Genomic DNA, 26,384 nt, shown 5'->3' on the forward strand with positions numbered 1-26,384 from the left:
TATTGTATATACATATAATATTCATAATATAGTGTAATATGATATACTAATAATACAATATAATATTAACTATATATTATATTTTACATGTAATATTACTAATAATATTATCATATATTGATATACCCTGTTTCCCTGAAAGTAAGACATCCCCCAAAAATAAGACCTAGTAGAGGTTTTGCTGAATTGCTAAATATAAGGCCTCCCTCGAAAGTAAGACCTAGCAAAGTTTTTGTTTGGAATTATGCCTGCCAAACAGAACACCAGAGCATGCAGGATCGGTAAATGTACATAATAATAATAATAATAATAATAATAATTTTATTTTTATACCCCACCTCCATCTCCCCAGAGGGACTCGGGGTGGCTTACATACCAGTTGTATATGTAAATAATGGTAGTAACAAGAAATTCTTGACAGGGGTCACAGTTTGTCTGGTTTAGTTATGTTGATTTGTGATGACAACTACTGTACAGTATAGAATAAATGTTGGTTTTTTTTTGTTCAACAATGAATATGAATTCTTCTTCATGGAAAAATAAGACATCCCCTGAAAGTAAGACCTAGCGCATCTTTGGGAGTAAAAAATAATATAAGACACTGTCTTATTTTCGGGGAAACATGGTAGTACAATATAGTAATTTATTGCCAGTATTGTACTAAGCTAATAATATAATATTGTATGTAAATTTAATTTGTAAGCCGCTCTGAGTCCCCTTTGGGGTGAGAAGGGCGGCATATAAATGTAGCAAATAAATAAATAAATAAATATTATCTCTAGGCAGCATGGCTGTTGATGGTGGTTGAAGTCCAACACAACCGAAAGGCACAAGATTGGGGGACTCTGGCCTATCCTTTTCCCAATAAAACCTTATCTTGTACACTGAAATGGACTATGATGACTTATTGGTGAGAGACTGAGACTGAAAGCGGCCCTTTTCAGAAAAGATACCCCTTCTTGGATAATAATAATAATAATAACTTTATTTTTATACCCCGCCTCCATCTCCCCAAAGGGACTCCGAGCAGCTTAAATGGGACCAAGCCCGGGTAATTACAATAATCAGAAAAATAAGAACAAAATTAAAAAAGGATTCAACTAATGGTGCCTCCAAACAAAACTAAACAAGCAGATTGTCACAGCCAAAATCTTTCAGTTCCATAGAATATTTACTTATTTGCAACATTTATATCCCGCCTTTCTCACCTCAAAAGGGCCTCAGGGCGGCTTACAAGTTATATGTACATACACTGTATTATATTATTAGCATAGCACAATATAAGCATTGTATATTAATATATTGTACTATACCACTATGCTGCAATATTATTAGTAATGTTACATGTAATATATAATTACAGTAGAGTCTCACTTATCCAAGCTAAACAGGCCGGCAGAAGCTTGGATAAGCGAATATGTTGGATAATAAGGAGAGATTAAGGAAAAGCCTATTAAACATCCAATTAGGTTATGATTTTACAAATTAAGCACCAAAACATCATGTTATACAACAAATTTGACAGAAAAAGTAGTTCAGTACAGAGTAATGCTATGTAGTAATTACTGTATTTACGAATTTAGCACCAAAATAACATGATGTATTGAAAACATTGACTACAAAAATGTGTTGGATAATCCAGAACGTTGGATAAGCGAGTCTTGGATAAGTGAGACTCTACTGTAATATTATTATACTGTATTATTACATTATATTGTATTACAATATAATACTGTTATTATCAATATTATGTATACACATTATATTGTTAGCATAACACAATATTAGCTTTATAGATTACTATATTGTACTATACCACTATACTGTAATATTATTAGTAACTACATGTAAGATATAATTATTATATTATTATATTGTATTACAGTATTATCAATATTATATGTACATACAATATATTATTAGTATAGCACAATATTAGTATTATATATTACTATATTGTACTATACCACTATACTGCAATATTATTAGTAATATTACATGTAATATATAAAATTATAATAGTGTATTATTATATTTTATTACATTACAATATTATTATAAATATTAAAATGTATATACAATATATTATATTATTAGTATAGCATAATATTAGTATTATAATATTATATTGACCCAGGAGACATGTGGAATGATGTCTTCCTGGCCCCTCCTCTTCACTCTGGCCGCAGAGTGGCATTTAGTCCTTGGAGTAAGGGGGAATAAGGATATAAGGCATCTTAATTTGCAGCATTGGTACCGCTCACTGTGACAGTCTCTCCCAGGACTAAAAGAAGGATCTCAGCAAAAGGAAAACATAATCCTCACTTTCCAAAATTTACTAATCTCACTTTATGAAAGCAGTGGCCTTCTCTGAAGGAATGACAAGACAGGCTCAACAATTTAAATGTCTGAAAGCCATAATCACTACCCTAAACGGTCCCAACCTTTCTCAACAAGCAGCAGGCTCCCATCTGGTCTAGTTGCCATTCTTCTCTCCTAGGAGATCCCGTTCCTTCCGGGAATTCTAAGCGGGAAGAGAGGACACTGGATGGCCCCAGTACTCACGAGTCCTTCCTCTGGCGCAGGTGCTCAAAGACCAGAAGCCCCCGGGAGTTGACGCTCAGCACCAGCTCCCGGCCCTCCAGCAAATCCATGCGGAACGGTTTCGCCGTCAGGATGAGCTTGTGGCTCTCGTCGCCCAGGGACAACTCCACACTGTTATCGTCACGACCTGTCACAGACAATCTTGGGGATGAGAAAAGGGTACCGTCGGGGTGGGGGAGGGGAGAGAAGAACATCATGGCTGAAATCAGTAGGCAATAAACACACTTCTGGGGAGGCAGGATGGAGGAAGAAGGGGCCATGTTCATTGTTAATTTTATCTTAATTATCTCGCTGGCTTGTGTTTATCACTGAACCAGCGAAACATACTATTTAACTGATGAGTCTCCACCACAATTGTAATTGGTTTTGAATGTTTAAATGTTTAATAATTCCACCATGTCTCCTGTGTCAATATTATAATGTAATAAAATATAATACTAATAATACACTATTATATATTTATATTACATGTAATATTACTAATAATATTGCAATAATAAAACTAATAATAATAAAACTTTATTTATACCCTGCCACCATCTCCCCGGAGGGACTCGGGGCGGCTCACGTGGGGCAAGGACCGACCAGCATAATTTATTATTTATTATTATTTATTTATTTGCTACATTTATATGCCGCCCTTCTCACCCTGAAGGGGACTCAGAGTGGCTTACAAATTAAATTTACATACAATATTATATTATTAGCACAGTACAATACTGGTAATAAATTACTATATTGTACTGTAACAATATATCGTAATATTATTAGTAATATTACATGTAAAATATAATTTACAAAAACAACAGCATAAATACATTGCACAATATATAAAAAATAAAACACAGTAAGACAACAAAACAGGAGTTAATACAGCGATAATAATATCAATCAACCACCAAGTACAATTCAGTCGACTTCGTTGGTGGGGGGGACAGCAGCATAAAGATAACATCATCAGTTAAAATACCTGAATAAAAGGGACCTAATAAAATTCAGGATAGAATTATAGTACAATATAGTGGTATAGTGCAATATAGTAATATATAATGCTTATATTGTGCTATGCTAATATAATATATTCTATGTACATATAACTTGTAAGCCATCCTGAGTCCCCTTCGGATATTATTAGTAATATTACATGTAATATATAATATAGTATTATTATATTATTATATTGTATTATTATATTGTTTTATATTATTTTATATTATATTATTATATTATTTTATATTATATTATTGTATTATTTATTATTATTTATTACATCACTTCTACCCCGCCCTTCTCACCCATCAAGGGAATCAGGGCGGCTTACAATATAAATATATACATCAGAAAACAGTTTACATCAAATTTAAATATCCATCAAAATTAAAAATTACAGTAAAATTTAAAGTATACCTTAAAAACCTACATAATTATACCTTTAAAAATACATTTAAGGTGCTTTCCATGTCCAGGTGGGGGTCTGTCAGTGAGTCATATATTCATATTGCGATTCTGCTGCTACTCATGCTCAAATGCCTGATCCCATAACCACGTTTTCGTTCTCCTTCGGAAAGACAGGAGGGAGGGAGCCTACCTAATTTCGTTTAGCCACCACTGAGAAGGCCTTGTCCCTCGTCCCCGCCAGCCGCATATTATATTACATTATAATATTATCAATATGTATTTACAATATATTTTATTATTAGCATAGCACAATAATAGTATCATATATAACTATATCGTACTATATCACTACGTTGGGCTACGCAGCCTTCCTTCCATATACCTTGAGGTAGGTGGGTCCTGGATTAACACATCGGGTACCTCATAGCGAGGTTTCAGTGCGTTCAGCTCATTGATCCGGATCCGGGTGATATTCCCTTTCAAGCCATAGAGCTCAAGGAGGAGAGGAACCTAAAAGGGGAGAGGGCGGTCAAGACGGTTTGTGGACAAATGCTACAACTCTTAACAACAACTAGGCTGGCTAAAGTTGATGGAAGTTTCATTCTGGGTTTTCCTCTCAAGGGAGATTTTCTTTAGTTGTCTAGTATTTAGTTATTTTGAGGATTGATCTGTGTACAAAAAGTGAGATAGAAACGTAATATGTCTCTTTTAATTTACCTTGTTAACTTCATTGATCAGCTGGATTTTCATAGAATCTTGGCTGAGCTGCAGTGACTCCAGCAAAGCCCTGTAAGGGGAACTCCTGGCCTTCACATTCCTCTGGCGTCTGGAAGCCAAGGGAAGTCAGTTACCATAGCTGCATCTACACTGCCGTCTTACCTCAGCTTAAGAGAACAACAGACTGCCCCCAAACATCATAACTGAAAGCGACTGAAAGTTTTCTTCATCTACAACCAAGAGACCCATGACTTACTTGCAAAAGGCACTCTGGTCACAGGTCTTGAAATTACTTCTGTCCACAGCAGAGACGGCTGCTAGGAAAAGAGTGAGCCAAACAACGGCTGCCATCCTAAGCAAAGTGGGATAGAAGACATCGCAGACAACATATGAATTCATGGATCTTATTGCTATTCATGTGTCAAAGGCTGAGCTTTTTGAAAACACAAGTTCTGTCTGGCAGCTCAAGACTAGATGGTGTCCTTCCAGAACATCTATACTATCATATAGTTTTATAATACAGTTTAACTGCATATATATATATAAATATATATATAGATAGATAGATAGATAAGATAGATATATTACGGTCGATGACCAGAAACATAAAATGTACAAGCATCAGAATAGCATAGAAACATATGCAATTAGATATTAAGAAACACAGTGAAGAACAAGGTTAAAACACAGTATTGAATGTGGTAGTTAAAATGACATAAAACATTTATATGCTAAAATGGCAAAGGTAAATGCTGAAGTAAATATTAAAACCTACTAAAACCTTGGTAACATCTTGCACCGACAAGCAATAGCTGCTGCACAAAAGCTAGCAACTTTGGCAGTAATTTTGGGGTCTTGGTCTGCCAAAAGATAATCAACATAAAACCTTACAGATCTCCCTGGTAAACTTTCTAAAATTGGATTTATAAAATATTTACGAAGGTCTTGGTAAAAAGAGCAGTACAACAAGATATGTTCCACAGTTTCCACTGCCTCAGCCTCACAGGGACATATAATGCATTGAACTGCATTATATGGCAGTGTAGATAATAATAACAATAACAATAATAACAACTACTACTACTTTATTTTTATACCCCTCCTCCATCTCCCCGAAGGGACTTGGGGCGGCTTATATGGGGCCAAGCCTAGGTAATTACAGTAAACAAAATAAAACACATCAAAATAAAAACACAAATACAAGTATAAAATTATAAACATTCACATAGTAAAATTAAAATGGTGACCATAGCAAAACATAATTTAGACACCAAAGTAAAGGTTATAAAAACGCGCTGGGCCAAAGTGCGCAGAGTGAGATGGAGCCTTGGTCTCACCATGAGAGCAATACCAAGCTGTGCAAAAATCAGAACTCTCCAGGTTTCAGGTCTTTTCAAGCCCTATCTAAACATGGGTCGTCAGAAAGCAAGACATGCACTTAACTACAGTAGTGTCTCACTTATCCAACACTCGCTTATCCAACTTTCTGGATTATCCAACGCATTTTTGTAGTTAATGTTTTCATTACATCGTGATATTTTGGTGCTAAATTCGTAAATACAGTAATTACTACATAGCATTATTGTGTATTGAACTACTTATTATGTCAAATTTGATGTTTTGATGCTTAATTTGTAAAATCATAACCTAATTTGATGTTTAATAGGCTTTTCCTTAATGCCTCCTTATTTTATCCAACATATTTGCTTATCCAACATTCCGCCGGCCCGTTTATGTTGGATAAGTGAGATTCTACTGTATGTCTCTTTCCTAGTGGTAGTTGAGCAACAAAGATTTACATTTCCCTATAATTTAAAAACAGCTGAAGGCTGAACTGCCCGTTCTACACAAGAGAATTTCTTCTATAGAGCAACTTGCAGAATTTGTATATGTAGACTATTCCAGTTTATAGATCTTGTACAGGATTTGGAAATTTTAATTCCTTAGACCACAACTTCCAGAGTGATAAAAATGTTTTCCCAAGCAGCATTCTTAGCATGCAAATGGCTTTCTCCAATACACTCTCCATGCCAATACTGTTTGCACAGAAAGGAGCAAAGAGCAGACATTAACTACCAGATCAAAGGTTGTTTCCAAATGTGCCTAGGCTGAAACCAGATATCTAAGACATGTAGCACGACCAATGCAGCTATCCCCTTATAAATCCTCCCTCTTTCTATATTGTTTATTATTTTTTATATTCTATAGGCTTTTAAAAATGTCATTATTATTATTTTATTGTGGAATACATATATATATATATACACACACAAAAAAAACATACAATCTTTGATATTCCACGATCAAAATTCAAGTATTTTTCTCCAGTCTCGCCACCTCCCCATTCCCACCCATGAACACCCACCCTTGACTTCTTCTTACGTAATATGAAAGTACAGGAATGCTATTGAATATTTATGCTTCAATATGATCAAGCATGCAATAATTTCCCTTCATTTCACCAGCTATTCTATTATCACTCAGCATCCGGCTCTGGAATGCCCTTCCCAGAGAGATCAGACAAGTCCCTTCACTGTCTCCCTTCAGCAAGGAATTGACAACTTGGTGGTTCCTGCATATCTTTGAGCAGGATTAGTCCTTGGCCCTTCCTTTTGTCCCCAGCTCAGCATTTTATCTGCTTCCTGTTGCACAAGACTTGAATAGCACTTTATAGTTGGCCATTCCAACATTGAACTCTGGGTCACCATAACTGGCCCGTAAATGGAGTATTGTTACTAGTTTTATTCTTCATTGTTGGATCGTATGTTGTGTATTTATGTATATTACTTGTATTATTTTTAAATTGTTGTATGGTTCTGTTTCTATTATGTATATTATATTGTTTTTATCATGTTGGAAACCGCCCTGAATCCCCTGAGGCGATAATAAACTTTATTTTTATATCCCGCCCTATCTCCCTGAAGGGACTAAGGGCGGCTCACAACAGGGACAAGCCCAACAACGACACAACATATTTGACAAAAACTTAAAACACTTCAACAATAAACAAAATAATATAATGAACAATACATTAAAATCCAAGCAGATAAAATCAGAGTAATTAAAAGCGAACCAGGGGGGACAGGTTTCATAAAGTGCTGTATCATGGAAATAAGTAACAGTGATAAAGTGCCGTACAGTTTTATAAACATAAAGAATTATTCTGATGACAACTATTGGGTCTATTCATTCAAAAGTGCTCCGGAACGACCATGTTTTCAATTCCCGGAGGAAAATGGGCAGGGAAGGAGCTAAACTGATCTCCCTAGGGAAAGAGATTATATTAATCTTATAAGATTATATTAATCTTATGCCTCCAGGTGTTTTGGACTTCAACTCCCACAATTCCTAACAGCCCATGCCTGGCCTACACTGTGGAAATAATGCAGTGTGACACTTTTGACTGCCTTGACCCATTTGGGCTAATTTCCCACAGACCTCCCAACCTCTGAGGATGCCCTCCATATATGTGGGCAAAACGTCAGGAGAGAATGCTTCTAGAACATAGCCTCACAGCCCGGAAAACTTATAACAACCCAACATTGACACTGCTAGACTAGATGGACCATGGGTCTGATTCAGTATATTTACTACATTTATATCTCGCCCTTCTCACCCCGAAGGGGATTCAGAGCAGCTTACAAATAATACGTACATACAATGTATTTTATTATTAGCATAGCACAATATTAGCATTACATATTACTATATTGTACTATACCACTATACTGTAATATTATTAGCAATATTACATGTAATATATAATTAATATTATATTATTATTATTCGTATTATTATATTGTATTACTACTATTTTTATTAATACAGTAGAGTCTCGCTTATCCAACACTCGCTTATCCAACGTTCTGGAGTATCCAATGCATTTTTGTAGTCAATGTTTTCAATACATCGTGATATTTTGGTGATAAATTCCTAAATACAGTAATTACTACATAGCATTACTGCGTATTGAACTACTTTTTCTGTCAAATTTGTTGTATAACATGATATTTTGGTGCTTAATTTGTAAAATCATAACCGAATTTGATGTGTAATAGGTTTTTCCTTAATCCCTCCTTATTATCCAACATATTCGCTTATCCAATGTTCTGCTGGCCCGTTTATGTTGGATAAGTGAGACTTTACTGTATTTATGACTTTAGCACCAAAACTTGACTACAAAAACATTTGACTACTAAAAAGCAGATTACGTTGGATAATACAGAACGTTGGATAAGTGAGACTCGGCTGATTATTATATTGTATTACTATTATTTTTATCAATATGTGTATTCATACCAGACTTTGTTGGGAGGAGTTAGCTGGCCCTGATTGTTTCCTGCCAGGAAGCAGTCAGGCTTTGAAGCTCCAAGGCTATTCAATGCTAATCAAGGTGATTAACTTCAACACTGACATGCCTCAAACAGAATAAGAGTTCTTTATCCCACCCTGGATATATATATATATACATATACCCCACGTGCCTAGTTTCCTCACCACCCCTGAGGATGCCTGCCACAGATCATAGAATCATAGAATAGTAGAGTTGGAAGAGACCACATGGGCCATCCAGTCCAACCCCATTCTGCCAAGAAGCAGGAAATTGCATTCAAAGCACCCCCGACAGATGGCCATCCAGCCTCTGCTTAAAAGCCTCCAAAGAAGGAGCCTCCACCACGGCCCCGGGGAGAGAGTTCCACTGTCGAACAGCTCTCACAGTGAGGAAGTTCCTCCTGATGTTCAAGTGGAATCTCCTTTCCTGTAGTTTGAAGCCATTGTTCCGTGTCCTAGTCTGCAGGGCAGCAGAAAACAAGCTTGCTCCCTCCTCCCTTTGACTTCCCTTCACGTATTTGTACATGGCTATCATGTCTCCTCTCAGCCTTCTCTTCTGCAGGCTAAACATGCCCAGCTCTTTAAGCCTCTCCTCATAGGGCTTGTTCTCCAGACCCTTGATCATTTTAGTCGCCCTCCTCTGGACGCTTTCCAGCTTGTCAACATCTCCCTTCAACTGTGGTGCCCAAAATTGGACACAGTATTCCAGGTGTGGTCTGACCAAGGCAGAATAGAGATGCAGGCGAAATGTCAGGAGTGAGTGCTGCTGGGACATGGCCATATTCACACGTTCATTCAGTGATTCCGGCCATGAAAGCCTTCGACGACACAGTAAGCAATACTATTTGGGTAAAGCCATGACAGAAACGTGAGAGGAGAGGAAGCCATGTTTACAACAGCCCAGCCCGACTTCCCCACGGAAAGGGCGCGATTAATTCATTTCTTATTCTTGCTCTGCTCAAGAATTTCGAAGGACTGCCGGAAGTGACGTGGGGCGTCGAGGAAAGGCCCAGACAGGCACCTGTGGGAAGCCAAAGGGCCACTTGAAGGGAAAACTACGAGGGGCAGCAAGCAGAGAACATTGGGGAGAGCTGTCCCCAGATACCTGGGATGATTCTCGGCCTTTGGCTACGCGAGAGATTCGTCCCAACACTTCCCTCAGGCCCATTCGGCTTCACTTCATTTCACCTCACCTCCTCAGAGCTGCCGCCGGCGCCATCTTGGATCTGGATTAGCCCCGCCCCGCCGCGAGCCTCGACCGAGGCCTCTCATTGGCTCGTGCTGACGAAGCCCCGCCCACCACTCCTCGCGCCCAACGAACGCGGCGGAGCGGGACCTGTGGCGCATGCGCTGTGGAACCCAGCCTTGGAAGAGATCCACAAAGGCCATCCAGTCCAACCCCCTGCTTAAAGATCTCCATTATGATCAATATGATCATCATCAAAGATTATTATTACAGAACCCTAGACTTGGAAGAGACCCGAAAGGGCCATCCAGTCCAACTTGCTGCCATGCAGGAAGACACAAAGCCCTCCCGACAGATGGCCATCCAGCCTGATTCAAAACTTCACCAAAACTTCCAGAGGAAATTCCATCGTTATATATAATAAATTGTATATATATATAATATGGATAATATTATAATGTAATACAATATAATATTGACAAACCCAGTCTTTTAAACTTGAACACGCCTATCTGTATTTTATAATGCGTTTTATGAATGTTTTATGTAAGTTAATTTTTAACTGATTTATAGTGTATAGTACAGGTTTTATATGTGTGTTTTATTGTAAGCCGCCCTGAGTCCCCTGTTGGGTGAGAAGGGTGGGATATAGATATTGTAATAAATAAATAAATAAATATTACTAATAATACAATATAATAATTATTATATATTACATGTAATATGACTACTAATATGGTATAGTGGAATAGTACAATATAGTGATATAAAATGCTAATATTGTTCTATGCTAATAATATAATATATTGTATATACATATAATATTGATAATACTGTAATACAATATCATAATACAGTAGAGTCTTACTTATCCAACAGAAATGGGTCAGCAGAAGCTTGGATAAGCGAATATGTTGGATAATAAGGAGGGATTAAGGAAAAGCCTATTAAACATCAAATTAGGTTATAATTTTACAAATTAAGCACCAAAATATGTTATACAACAAATTTGGCAGAAAAAGTAGTTCAATAGGCAGTAATGCTATGTAGTAATTAATGTATTTACGAATTTCGCACCAAAATATCATGATATATTGAAAACATCGAGTACAAAAATGCGTTGGATAATCCAGAACATTGGATAAGCAAGTGTTGGATAAGTGAGACTCTACTGTAATATTACTAGTAATACAATATAATAATTATATTTCATGTAATATGACTAATATGGTATAGTGGTATAGTACAATATAGTGATATAAAATGCTACTATTGTTCTATGCTAATAATATAATATATTGTATATACAAATAATATTGATAATACTGTAATACAATATAATAATATAATATATTAATTATATATTACATGTAATGTTACTACTAATATGGTATAGTGGTATAGTACAATCTATATATATAAAATGATAAAGTTGTTTGCGCAGTGACTATAACAACAAAACTAAACATCCCAGAAATACGAAATTTGGCAACACAATGCAAAAGGCTTGCCTCCAGGTTACAACAACACAACCACACCACAAAACCACAATCCAGACCCACAAAACTCACAACAACGCATCATGCGATAACAACACAACTAAACGCCCCAGAAATACAAAACTTGGCAACACAATGCAAAAGCCTTGCCTCCCAGTTGTAACAACACAACCACACCACAAAACCACACAGGACCCACAAAACTCACAACAACGCATCGTGACTATAACAACACAACTAAACGCCCCAGAAATACGAAACTTGGCAACACAACACAAAAGCCTTCCCTCCAGGTTGTAACAACACAACCATACCACAAAACCACAATCCGGACCCATAAAACTCACAACAACGCATCGTGACTATAACAACACAACTAAACGCCCCAGAAATACAAAACTTGGCACACAACTAAACGCCCCAGAAATATAAAACTTGACAACACAATGCGAAAGCCTTGCCTCCCGGTTGTAACAACACAACCACACCACAAAACCACAATCCGGACCCACAAAACTGACAACAATGCATCGTGACTATAACAACACAACTAAACGCCCCAGAAATACGAAACTTGGCACACAACTAAATGTCCCAGAAAAACAAAACTTGACAACACAACACAAAAGCTTTTTCTCCCGGTTGTAACAACACAACTACACCACAAAACCACACTCCGGACACACAAAACTCACAACAACGCATCGTGACTATAACACAACTAAACGCCCCAGAAATACAAAATTTGATAACGCAACGCAAAAGCCTTGCCTCCCAGTTGTAAGAACACAACCACAACACAAAACCACAATCCAGACCCACAAAACTCACAACAACGCATCATGACTATAACAACACAACTAAACGCCCCAGAAATACGAAACTTGGCAACACAACACAAAAGCATTCCCTCCCGATTGTAACAACACAACCACACCACAAAACCACAATCCGGACCCACAAAACTCACAACAGTGCATCGTGACTATAACAACACAACTAAATGCCCCAGAAATACAAAACTTGGCACACAACTAAACGCCCCAGAAATACAAAACTTGGCAACACAACACAAAAGCCTTGCCTCTCAGTTGTAATAACACAACCACACCACAAAACCACAATCCGGACCCACAAAACTCACAACAACGCATTGTGACTATAACAAATACAAAATTTGACAACAGAACTCATCCACCTCCCCAATCCCTACATTCACACTTGGCCTCCAAAAAAAAACAATTACAATAATAACAATGACAACAACAACAACAATAAGAATCAACACCATAACAGGCAAGAAACAGCCAGGCACTGAGGCTGAGAGGCCAGTCAGTGCTACACTGGGCCTCCAAAAACAATACAGTAGCATCTAACTTATCCAACCTTCATGACCACTACAACAACAATAATAATAATAAACACCTACACAGGCAAAACAAAAAAAAAGACTATTGTACCACAATGAAAATATAAACCGCACTCAGCAGAATCAGACATTACAACTAACAACAAACCAAAGACAACAGGGATCTCAAGCAATTATCAATCAACACAAAAATTGAAGAAGGTAACAGACTTCAAATACTACTACTAATGTGAGTATAAAGAAGGGTGGAGGTCACAGCATAAATACAACCTAATGTAGACTGACCAACACCACCAGACAACGCCACAGCAACGCGTGGCCGGGCACAGCTAGTATAGTGATATAAAATGCTAATATTGTTCTATGCTAATAATATATTGCATATACATATAATGTTGATAATACTGTAATACAATATAATAATATAATATTAGTTATATATTACATGTAATGTTACTACTGATATGGTATAGTGGTATAGTACGATATAGTGATATAAAATGCTAATATTGTTCTATGCTAATAATACAATAAAAAATTAATTGTAAATGTATTGCTATACTAATAATATATTTTATATACATAGAATATTGATAATATTATAATGTAATACAATATAATAAGACTATTATAATTGTATATTATATATTACATGCAATATTACTAATAATAATGCAGTATAGTGGTATAGTACAATATAGTAATATATAATGCTTTTATTGTGCTATGCTAATAAAATATTATATTGTACATGTAATAATATTATAATGTAATGCAATATAATACAATAGAATAATACACTATTGTTATTGTATATTATATATTATTATATATTACAGGTAGTATTACTAATAATATTACAGTATAGTAGTATAGTGATATATAATGCTAATATTGTGCTGTGCTAATAATATCATATACTGTATGTACATATAATGATAATAATATAATGTAATACATAAACATGCCTGGCAGAAGAGCTCTGTGTAATGATCCCCACTGGGCCGGTCTCAAACATTCCTTTCCCGAGCAAGAATGTGTGCTTTATTTAATATATTGTAGGCTTTTGAATGATTTTGTACTGTCGTGATGTCATGTGTTTGAACTATGAATGATTTTACATTGATATAATGATTTTTCATTGCATTAAAAAACTGAACATTTAGCTGCCTTGAGAAAATAGGGAGACAATAGGCATGTAAGTTGAGTAAATAACCTGCAACACATGAGGTTATATTTTGAAATATGCAGTATATACCCATCACTGTGGCTTACTTATTTGCAAAACGTTGCCATTTTCCTTCAAAACCAAATCCATCCATTGCTTGTTATTATATTTATATTTATTTATTTTAAGGGATTTTCGGCCATTTTAAATCTTGCTTTCAAAGAGCCTCTCGCGGATGAACTGTAGACACCGTTTGGGGTTGTTTTCAACAAATACGGGGGTCTGTTTGCGTAAATAAAGGACACAAGAAACACCTACAACCTCTAGTCCAGTTCTGTGATACTCCTTTTGGGGGCAAACCTAAATACGTTTCACAATGGCTTTTAAAAGGCAGGATAATCATGCCTTAAGACCTGCAGACGAGGCCCGATTCTTGAGGTTGGAACTGTAAGTGTGGAACCTCCCTGAAAACAGTCTGAACGTCTCGGACTGTTTTCAGGGAGGTTCCACACTTACAGTTCTTACATGTTCTTATTTTGTAACTGTAAGGACGCTGTTAAGTGTGGAACCGCCCCGAAAACAGTCCGAGACGTTCAGTGTTCTTATTTTGGAACTGTAAGGACGCCGTTAAGTGTGCAACCTCCCTGAAAACAGTCTGAGACGTTCAATATTCTTATTTAGGAATTGTAAGGACGCCGTTAAGTGTGGAACCGCCCCGAAAACAGTCTGAGACGTTCAATGTCCTTATTTTGGAACTGTAAGGACGCCATTAAATGTGGAACCTCCCTGAAAACAGTCTGAGACATTCAATGTTCTTATTTTGGAACTGTAAGGACGCCGTCAAGTGTGGAACCTCCCCGAAAACAGTCCGAGACATTCAGTGTTCTTATTTTGGAACTGTAAGGAAGCTGTTAAGTGTGGAACCTCCCTGAAAACAGTCTGAGACGTTCAATGTTCTTATTTTGGAACTGTAAGGACGCCGTTAAGTGTGGAACCTCCCCGAAAACAGTCTGAGACGATCAATGTTCTAATGCTGGAACTGTAAGGATGCCGTTAAGTATGTAACTGCCCTGAAAGCAGCCCGAGATGGTCAGCATTGTTATGTTGGTACTGTAGGGACGCTGTTAAGTGTGGAACCACCCCGAAAGCAGCCCGAGACGGTCAATGTTCTTATGCAGGACGCTGTGTAAAACACAAAGATAATTCCCGGTGTCAGTGTCAACATTGTTATGTTGGAATTGTAGGGACGCTGTTAAGTGTGGAATCACCCTGAAAGCAGCCCGAGACGGTCAATGTTCTTTTGTTCGAACTGTAAGGACGCCGTTAAGTGTGGAACCGCCCCGAAAGCAGCCCGAGACGGTCAATGTTCTTATGCAGGACGCTGTGTAAAACACACAGATATTTCCCGGCGTCAGCGTCTCTGGAAAAGTCCCGGAAGAAGCGCCCGGTGCTGGCATTGAAGCTGAACTTCTGCGGCAAGGGGCTGTTGTCGTGCATGTAGTCCCAGACGCTGAGCAGCAAAAGGTGGACTTCAAAGGGGGCCAGTTGGTCGAAGATCTCGTGCATGTTGCTCAGAACGGCGGGAAGGAGGTGGCCTTCCCCCATGCAGGCCACCAAGTCGCACGAAGCCTGCAGATGCCAAGGGGAGCTGGTGGTGTCGTTCTCCCGCGAAGCCTCCCAGTGGGCCATGAGGGTGGCCATCAGGCCGCGAAGCAGCACTGAACAGTAGCACAAGGCCGGCCGGCCCACTGCCACGAGATGCAGCAGTTGGAATAGGAGGGGGTTGTCCCGGAAAGCCCTCCCAATTTGTATGTCCCGCTCCACGGTGTTGCGTGTGTGATCCTCGGGAGGCCAGGCGAGCTCACTGTTGGTGACGTCCGGACAGACGGTCTCCACTAGAACCACTGCCACCGTCTTCGCCGCCTCCGGGTTCACAACAACATGCTGGGAAGGCTCTTGGCCATAGCGGCCCACCCCACAACACTGCAACAACAAGGTTAAAAAGTTCTGGATGATGTGGGAAATCTCCTCCGGTTCCCGCTGATGCGGGGCATGGGGCGGCTTTAAGCCCCGGCCGATCACTCCGGCGTGGAACACCGACCACACGCTTCCGGAGAAGTTCACCGCCGTCATGAAGCGCCGGTTGATGTCCAGCAGAGACAGCTTGGCTCCTTCCAGAAAGAGGTCGTTCGCCACGGACGGCGGCTCAGAGACGCCGCCAAAGAGCTCGGCTTTGCTGGGATGCAGGGCTCCCTCCACCAAGTACTGGAGGATGGCCTTGCTGGCCATGAGAGAGGCCCCGCTGAGGCAGCAAAGGAGGCGGCTGGCGTAGCTGATGCCGGTGGGAGACTGAGAGTGCAGCACTAGGAAGAAGTGGTGCACGGCGGAACGGATGAGGAAGAGAAGGTGCGCGGGACGGATGGCCTTTGGGATGGGGCAGACGGAAAGAAGCAAGGAGGCCGCTTGGGCCACCGCAGGATTGTGGTGCAACAGGAGCTGGCCAAAGTCGTAGACGTGGAAGGAGACTGCCTGTCCCAGCTGGTGGCCCATGGATGTAGGGCCCTCTCCCTCCCATTGTATGATCATGGCCATGTTTTGGAGCAGCTGGGCCGTGTTCTGCTCAGAGAGGCCCACGGCATGAATCTGGCAGACCGATTTCTTGACTGTGGCTGGAAGTAGGTCACTCATGCAAGAGCTAAGCACAGCGTAGAGCTGCGTGGCCAAACTCAGCTCTTCCTGGCCTTTGGCTAGCGTCAGCAGATAGAAGAGTGCCTCACTGGCACAGCTTGGCGTGCAGTGGACAGAAAGGAGGACAAGCAGCTGGTGCTGCCACAGAAAGCGCTTCCGTTCCAGCCGCAGCGTTTCCGTACAAAGCTCCTGCACGTGGCCCTTGAGCTCATCCAAGAAAGGCACGGCACGGGGAGGGACCTCTGCCAAGTTGGCCGAACCCCGGTTATACACCAGCTTCTGAAGGTTGAGGAGGAGGAGCTGGATGATGCGGTCGCACGCCTCTCGCACGCTATCGTGAACGGCCAAGCACGGGGTGGTGATGACGGACGCCGGCATGGCTGTGTTGATGAGGAACTGCAGGGTGCGGTACGCACCTTCCGACGTCTGGCAGATGAGATGCACCACAATGCTGACCATGTTTTCGAGATCCTCCCGCGGCAGCAGAACAAAGTGCTGGTGCAGTTGGTTGAGGATGGCCGGCTTGAGAGAATCCACCAGCTCCACGGAGATGGTGCCCAGCAGAGTAGGGGACATGATGGCCAACTGGAGCAAGAAAGGCACCGTGGCTTTTTGCTGCTGGTCCCACGTGGGGCCCAGGCTCCCATGAAACATCTTCAACAGCTCCTGCTTGATGCTCTCCGAGTGCCGAGAGGCCAAGTGGCCCAGGATGCCCACCACCGAGGCTATCTTGGGCACTCTCTTGTCAGAGGTCGTGGCGCTCGGGAAAAGGAGGAGGTCCGCCGAAGCCGTCCCGTGCATGCAGAAGTCCTTCAACCCACAGGAGAGGACACGGTTGATAATCGTGTTGGGGAAGGATGAGCCAATATGGGCCACCACCCAGTCAAAGTGAGGTGAATGCTGGACGGAGGTATCCAAAAGGGCATCAACACAGGCGTCCGGGCAGGTATTAATCATCGAGGAAAGGCACTGGGTGTAAATCTCCATCAGCGTCCGCGTGGCCTTGCAGGACATCCAGAGTTGGAGAAGCTCATTAAGGCTGCTGGCGTGGGGCACGCCATGTCGGCCAGCGTATTTACTACTCAGCTGCCCCATCAGATCGATGGACCAGGCCGAGACCAAGGCGGCCCACGCCTTGGGGTTCATGCGGACAAAGTCAGACAGCACGGCTTGGATCTCCTGCACCACGTCGTCCAGATTGGGACCCTGGGTGTGGATAGACACCACCCCGCTCTCGCTGCTTTCCAGATCCAGCAAGTAAGTGCACACGTATTCGTCGAAGACGCCCCGGAGGTGGTCCAGGACAGCGCTGCGGGCCGGCGGCAGGGTGCGCAGCAGCAAAATGCCACAGCGGGCATGTTCTTTGAGGGTGAGTTTGTTGCCATGGACAGGGTCTATGCCGCTGAGGAAGGCTTTGATCTCCTGGGCCAGTTCTTGAGAGCTGCCAGAAGAGAAAGGAAACATATCAATAGCCTTGAGTCACTGGGACTCTAAGGAGAGAGATGAAATAATGATATATAATACTAGATTACCGTCTAGTAATTTCTCCCCAGAGAAATACGGCAAGCCCCAACCCTTTTGAGTTTTAGAAAAGCCCTGAAAACATGGCTATGTGCCCAGGCTTTTGAAGATTAAATGATAAAGACGACCCGGACTGATTTACGACTACAGCACGAGGATTTTGGATGAATGGATTTTAATCATATGTTTTATATTTTATTATGTTTTAATTGGAGTTTCATTGCTGCTTTAATTATGTCTAGGCATCAAATTGTTGCCAATTTTTTACGCCGCCCTGAGTCCCTTCGGGTGAGAAGGGTGGGATATAAATGTTGGAAATAAATAAATAAATAAATAATTTATTTACGGTAATTTTACCCCACCTTTCTCACCCCAGAAGGGACTCAAGGTGGCTTCACGGTGTGGCAATAATTCAATGCCTTTAAAACAAGTACAAAAATAGTCATTTAAATAATAAACCATTAAAATACAATTAACACAATATAATAATGTATAATACTAATATTATGCTATACTAATAATATAATATATTGTATCTATATATATGAGTGATCAGGGCAGTGGACAAAACAACAAAACTACAGGCCCCCCAACCTCGAAATTTGACAACCCAACCCATCATTCACGGCTCTAGGTTGATACAACAAAAAGAAAAGAAAAATAAAGTCCTAATTAGAGGGAGAGGAATAATAGTTTTTATCCAATTGCTCCCAGTTTGAAGGCTAAGCTCCGCCCACTTGGTCTCCTAGCAACCTACTCAGCCCAGGGGACAGGCACAGTTAGGCCTCACTTAGGATTTGAACTGGATTATATGGCACTGTAGACTCAAGGCCCTTCCACACAGCTATATAACCCATTTAGAATCTTATATTATCTTATATTATCTGCTTTGAACTGGATTATCTTGACTCCACACTGCCATATAATCCACTTCAGTGTGCATACTAAACATAAAGACAACCATACAACAGACACTCATTACCACCACTACCTCAACAATTTCTCACCAACAGCACCAGACTACGCCACAGCAACGCATGGCCGGGCACAGCTAGTAGTCATTTAAATAATAAACCATTAAAATACAATTAACACAATATAATAATGTATAATACTAATATTATGCTATACTAATAATATAATATATTGTATATACATATAATATTGATAATATTATAATGTAATACAATGTAATAATACACTATTGTAATTGTATATTAGATATTACATGTAATATTACTAATAATATTGCAGTACAGTGTTGTAGTACAATATAGTAATATATAATGCTTATATTATGCTATGCTACTAATGTAATATATTGTATGTATATATAACTTACAAGTCGCCCTGAGTCCCCTTTGATGTGAGAAGAGCGGGATATAAATGTTGCAAATGAATAAATAATAATAAAGAAAGAAACTCTGAAGCGGAGAGTGTTATTGTCTTTGTCATTCTGTCCCAAGAAAACCTTTCTGTGAAGGAACCCTCTCAACCAGATTTAGACTATTTAAACAACGGTTTTGTTACATTTATATCCAAATTATCTTCCAATGTGTTCAAAGTTCATACACACACACACACATATATATATATATAAAAACACACACACACACCACTTTTCTCTACAATTATCTAAAACTAATATCTTCCTAGAAATCCTGTGAGAAAGGTCTGTGTGAGACTACTGGAAGAACCTTCTCAAGCCCTCTCTGTTTTTTATAATAATAATAATAATAATAATAATAATAATAATAATACTGTAGAGTCTCACTTATCCAAGACTCACTTATCCAAGATTCTGGATTATCCAATGCATTTTTGTAGTCAATGTTTTCAATACCTCATGATATTTTGGTGCTAAATTCGTAAATACAGTAATTACTACATAACCTTACTTCGTATTGAACTACTTATTCTGTCAAATTGTTGGATAAGCGAGTCTTGGATAAGTGAGACTCTACTGTATTATTATTATTATTATTATTATTATAAATTTCTAGAATTGGAAGGCAGAAAGACACCATCAAAGCCCTCCTGACAGATACCATCCAGCCACGTCTTAAAAGCTCCGAAGAAGGAGACTCCATCACTATCATGAATTACAGTAGTCTCACTTATCCAACATTCGCTTATCCAACGTTCGGGATTATCCAACACATTTTTGTAGTCAATGTTTTCAATATATCGTGATATTTTGGTGCTAAATTCGTAAATACAGTAATTACAACATAACATTACTACGTATTGAACTACTTCTTCTGTCAAATTTGTTGTAAAACATGATGTTTTGATGCTTCATGTGTAAAATCATAACCTAATTTGATGCTTAATAGGCTTTTCCTTAATCCCTCCTTATTATCCAAGATATCCGCTTATCCAAGGTTCTGCCGGCCCGTTTATGTTGGATAAGTGAGACTCTTATCGTAAATAAAGAAATAATATAGTATTACAGTAGAATTAATGAGACTCTTATTGTAAATAAACAAATAATATAGTATTACAGTAGAGTCTCACTTATCCAAGCTAAACGGGCCAGCAGAACCTTGGATTAGCGAATATCTTGGATAATAAGGAGGGATTGAGGAAAAGCCGATTAAACATCAAATTAGGTTATGATTTTACAAATTAAGCACCAAAACATCATGTTATACAACAAATTTGACAGAAAAAGTAGTTCAATACCTTTACCTTTATTTTACTGTATTAATAATAATAATAATAATAATAATAATAATAATATAGATTTCTAGAGTTGGAAGGCGGGAAGACACCATCAAAGCCTTCCTGACAGATACTATCCAGTCACGTCTTCATCTCCTCCATCTCAGTGGTCTTTTTTTCCCCCTCTTTCTTTGCAGATTCATGTTATTTGAGTGATTATATTCCTTCTGCTTATGTGATTGTTTTAGTCAATTGTTATGTTTTGTTTTTGTTTCTAATTCTTATAGCATTTTATAGTGTTTTCAGTGTTTTATTGTACAATGTTTTATGCTGATTTTATATTGGAAACCGCCCTGAGTCCCTTTCGGGAGAGAGGGCGGTATACAAATAAACTTTTACTTACTTACTACTACTACTTATTTAAAAGCTCCCAAGAAGGAGACTCCATCACTATCATGAATTATTATCATTACAGTATCCTTGAGTTGGAAGACTCCAAGGGTCATCTAGTCCCACCCAATTCTGCCAGGCAGGATGACACCATCCAAGCCCTCCCAACAGATGGCCATCCTAGTCAGAGATGAATGTGGAGCTTTAGTACAAGCCTGGGCCAACTTGGGCCTTCCTTCCAAGTGTTTTGGACTGCAACTCCCAGCATTCCTCACAGCCTCAGGCCCCTTCCTTTTCCCCCTCAGCCATGGCCTTGCTTTCAAACCTAGGCCGCACCCTCCTTCCACCCGCTTCTGAAAACGATTCCCGATAGCTACCTAAGCGACGAGGGCCCGGGCACGGGTCTGGGGCTGGAGGAAGGCCCCGCTGGGCCCACGACCCCCGGAGGGTCGCACAGGGCCGACATGGAGGCCTCGGGGCCGAGACAAAAGTGCCTTCCCCTTCGCGGCTACCGCGCATGCGCACTAATCAGATTGTGAGAGGGGAAGACTCAGAAGGGAACACCGCGAGGGCGTCACTGTCCAAACGGTCCGTGCGGCTTCCGCTCTTAGTCTTCCGCTTCTGGAGGAGCCCTGACACAAAGAGCAGCAGGGAGAGATGTTGTCCAAGGCTTTCATGGCTGGAATCACTGGGTTGCTGAGAATTTTCCGGACTGTCTGGCCATGTTCCAGAAGCATTCGCTCCTGACGTTCCTCCCACATCTATGGCAGGCATCCTCAGAGGTTGTGAGATCTGTGGGAAACTAGGCCAGTGGGGTTTGCATATGTCCAGAGTGGGAGAGAGAAAGGTCTCTTGTCTGCTTGAGGCAAGTGTGAATGTTGCCACGTTCCAAAAGCATTCTCTCCTGACGTTTCGCCCACATCTATGGCCTGTTGAAACTAGGCCAGTGGGGTTTGTATATGTCCAGAGTGGGAGAGAGAAAGGTCTCTTGTCTGCTTGAGGCAAGTGTGAATGTTGCCACGTTCCAAAAGCATTCTCTCCTGACGTTTCGCCCACATCTATGGCCTGTTGAAACTAGGCCAGTGGGGTTTGCATATGTCCAGAGTGGGAGAGAGAAAGGTCTCTTGTCTGCTTGAGGCAAGTGTGAATGTTGCCACGTTCCAAAAGCATTCTCTCCTGACGTTTCGCCCACATCTATGGCCTGTTGAAACTAGGCCAGTGGGGTTTGTATATGTCCAGAGTGGGAGAGAGAAAGGTCTCTTGTCTGCTTGAGGCAAGTGTGAATGTTGCCACGTTCCAAAAGCATTCTCTCCTGACGTTTCGCCCACATCTATGGCCTGTTGAAACTAGGCCAGTGGGGTTTGTATATGTCCAGAGTGGGAGAGAGAAAGGTCTCTTGTCTGCTTGAGGCAAGTGTGAATGTTGCCACGTTCCAAAAGCATTCTCTCCTGACGTTTCGCCCACATCTATGGCCTGTTGAAACTAGGCCAGTGGGGTTTGCATATGTCCAGAGTGGGAGAGAGAAAGGTCTCTTGTCTGCTTGAGGCAAGTGTGAATGTTGCCACGTTCCAAAAGCATTCTCTCCTGACGTTTCGCCCACATCTATGGCCTGTTGAAACTAGGCCAGTGGGGTTTGTATATGTCCAGAGTGGGAGAGAGAAAGGTCTCTTGTCTGCTTGAGGCAAGTGTGAATGTTGCCACGTTCCAAAAGCATTCTCTCCTGACGTTTCGCCCACATCTATGGCCTGTTGAAACTAGGCCAGTGGGGTTTGCATATGTCCAGAGTGGGAGAGAGAAAGGTCTCTTGTCTGCTTGAGGCAAGTGTGAATGTTGCCACGTTCCAAAAGCATTCTCTCCTGACGTTTCGCCCACATCTATGGCCTGTTGAAACTAGGCCAGTGGGGTTTGTATATGTCCAGAGTGGGAGAGAGAAAGGTCTCTTGTCTGCTTGAGGCAAGTGTGAATGTTGCCACGTTCCAAAAGCATTCTCTCCTGACGTTTCGCCCACATCTATGGCCTGTTGAAACTAGGCCAGTGGGGTTTGTATATGTCCAGAGTGGGAGAGAGAAAGGTCTCTTGTCTGCTTGAGGCAAGTGTGAATGTTGCCACGTTCCAAAAGCATTCTCTCCTGACGTTTCGCCCACATCTATGGCCTGTTGAAACTAGGCCAGTGGGGTTTGTATATGTCCAGAGTGGGAGAGAGAAAGGTCTCTTGTCTGCTTGAGGCAAGTGTGAATGTTGCCACGTTCCAAAAGCATTCTCTCCTGACGTTTCGCCCACATCTATGGCCTGTTGAAACTAGGCCAGTGGGGTTTGTATATGTCCAGAGTGGGAGAGAGAAAGGTCTCTTGTCTGCTTGAGGCAAGTGTGAATGTTGCCACGTTCCAAAAGCATTCTCTCCTGACGTTTCGCCCACATCTATGGCCTGTTGAAACTAGGCCAGTGGGGTTTGTATATGTCCAGAGTGGGAGAGAGAAAAGCCTCTTGTCTGCTTGAGGCAAGTGTGAATGTGGCCACATCCCAGAAGCATTCTCTCCTGACGTTTCGCCCACATCTATGGCAGGCATCCTCAGAGGTTGTGAGATCTGTGGGAAACTAGGCCAGTGGGGTTTGCATATGTCCAGAGTGGGAGAGAGAAAGGTCTCTTGTCTGCTTGAGGCAAGTGTGAATGTTGCCACGTTCCAAAAGCATTCTCTCCTGACGTTTCGCCCACATCTATGGCCTGTTGAAACTAGGCCAGTGGGGTTTGTATATGTCCAGAGTGGGAGAGAGAAAGGTCTCTTGTCTGCTTGAGGCAAGTGTGAATGTTGCCACGTTCCAAAAGCATTCTCTCCTGACGTTTCGCCCACATCTATGGCCTGTTGAAACTAGGCCAGTGGGGTTTGCATATGTCCAGAGTGGGAGAGAGAAAGGTCTCTTGTCTGCTTGAGGCAAGTGTGAATGTTGCCACGTTCCAAAAGCATTCTCTCCTGACGTTTCGCCCACATCTATGGCCTGTTGAAACTAGGCCAGTGGGGTTTGTATATGTCCAGAGTGGGAGAGAGAAAGGTCTCTTGTCTGCTTGAGGCAAGTGTGAATGTTGCCACGTTCCAAAAGCATTCTCTCCTGACGTTTCGCCCACATCTATGGCCTGTTGAAACTAGGCCAGTGGGGTTTGTATATGTCCAGAGTGGGAGAGAGAAAGGTCTCTTGTCTGCTTGAGGCAAGTGTGAATGTTGCCACGTTCCAAAAGCATTCTCTCCTGACGTTTCGCCCACATCTATGGCCTGTTGAAACTAGGCCAGTGGGGTTTGTATATGTCCAGAGTGGGAGAGAGAAAGGTCTCTTGTCTGCTTGAGGCAAGTGTGAATGTTGCCACGTTCCAAAAGCATTCTCTCCTGACGTTTCGCCCACATCTATGGCCTGTTGAAACTAGGCCAGTGGGGTTTGTATATGTCCAGAGTGGGAGAGAGAAAGGTCTCTTGTCTGCTTGAGGCAAGTGTGAATGTTGCCACGTTCCAAAAGCATTCTCTCCTGACGTTTCGCCCACATCTATGGCCTGTTGAAACTAGGCCAGTGGGGTTTGTATATGTCCAGAGTGGGAGAGAGAAAAGCCTCTTGTCTGCTTGAGGCAAGTGTGAATGTGGCCACATCCCAGAAGCATTCTCTCCTGACGTTTCGCCCACATCTATGGCAGGCATCCTCAGAGGTTGTGAGGTCTGTTGAAACTAGGCCAGTGGGGTTTGCATACGTCCAAAGTGGGAGAGAGAAAGGCCTCTTGTCTGCTTGAGGCAAGTGTGAATGTGGCCATGTTCCGGAAGCATTCTCTCCTGACGTTTCGCCCACATCTATGGCAGGCATCCTCAAAAGGTTGTGAGATCTGTGCGAAACTAGGCCAGTGGGGTTTATATATCTGTGGGATAATGTTCAGGGTGGGAGAAAGAACTCTCAGCCTGATTAGCACTGAATAGCCTTGCAGCTTCAAAGCCTGGCTGCTTCCTGCCTGGGGGAATCCTTTGTTGGGAGGTGTTAGCTGGCCCTGATTCCCATCTTGGAATTTCCTATGTCATCTTGAGTGTTGGTCTTTATTTACTGTCCTGGTTCTTGTAGCTTCAAAGCCTGGCTGCTTCCTGCCTGGGGGAATCCTTTGTTGGGAGGTGTTAGCTGGCCCTGATTGTTTTCCCGTCTTGGAATTTCTCATGTCATCTTGAGTGTTTTCTGATGGTTTTTGGAAACCCCCTCATGACCCCCCAGTTGAGAAACACTATACTATATATTATACTATACTAATATTATAATATATTGTATATACATGTAATATTAATAGTAATATTATGTAATACAATTTAATAATTATTATAATTCACTATTATAACTGTATATTTATATTACATGCAATATTACTAATAATATTGCCATATAGTCATATAATATAATATATTGTATGTATATATATAACCGCCCTGAGTCCCCTTCGGGGTGAGAAGGACAAAATATAAATGTCGCTAATAAATAAATAAATAAATAAATAAAAAACACTGCCTTATAGGCTTGAAAGCATAATTTTGTACTGTTTTAATACTCTGTTTTATTATGCCATTGTTACTATGTTTTGTTTTACTTTGCTATTGTATAAGCATTTTATTGGGTACTGTTGTGTGTCTTGTATGTATTTTGTGTTGTTTTATTGTAATTGTTTGGGCTTGGCCCCATGTTAGTCGCCCCGAGTCCCTTCGGGGACATGGAGGCAGGATACAAAAATAAAGTTTTTATTATTAAAAGTTATGAATATTCTAATATTCTTACAGTATTCTAGAAACACCTTCCTGTCAGGTCAGAAGGAAAAAAAAACTAATCCCAGATATAGAA

At 40.8% G+C, this 26,384-nt stretch overlaps 1 protein-coding gene across 6 annotated transcripts in view; it reads right to left on the reverse strand.

Annotated features, from left to right (window-relative positions):
• Window positions 1-22,076, reverse strand: part of ganab (glucosidase II alpha subunit) — a 52,163-nt gene extending 30,087 nt beyond the window's left edge. The window contains exons 1-5 of one of the 6 annotated variants that reach the window (XM_062965460.1): window positions 21,914-22,046; window positions 4,976-5,071; window positions 4,720-4,828; window positions 4,385-4,512; window positions 2,566-2,745 (exon numbers count right to left, since the gene is read on the reverse strand). In XM_062965460.1, coding sequence (XP_062821530.1) covers window positions 2,566-2,745; window positions 4,385-4,512; window positions 4,720-4,828; window positions 4,976-5,071; window positions 21,914-22,002 — 602 coding nt within the window. In that variant the 5' untranslated portion in view covers window positions 22,003-22,046. Of the gene's footprint in view, window positions 1-2,565; window positions 2,746-4,384; window positions 4,513-4,719; window positions 4,829-4,975; window positions 5,072-5,500; window positions 5,527-10,156; window positions 10,372-14,430; window positions 18,403-21,913 lie in introns of those variants that run through there. The other 5 variants (XM_062965462.1, XM_062965461.1, XM_062965465.1 and 2 more) reach the window with 5 other exon arrangements.
• Window positions 22,077-26,384: the final 4,308 nt, after the last annotated feature.

Source organism: Anolis carolinensis, unplaced genomic scaffold (genome assembly GCF_035594765.1).
Source record: "Anolis carolinensis isolate JA03-04 unplaced genomic scaffold, rAnoCar3.1.pri scaffold_14, whole genome shotgun sequence".
In the NCBI taxonomy this organism is placed as follows: Eukaryota; Metazoa; Chordata; class Lepidosauria; order Squamata; family Dactyloidae; genus Anolis; species Anolis carolinensis.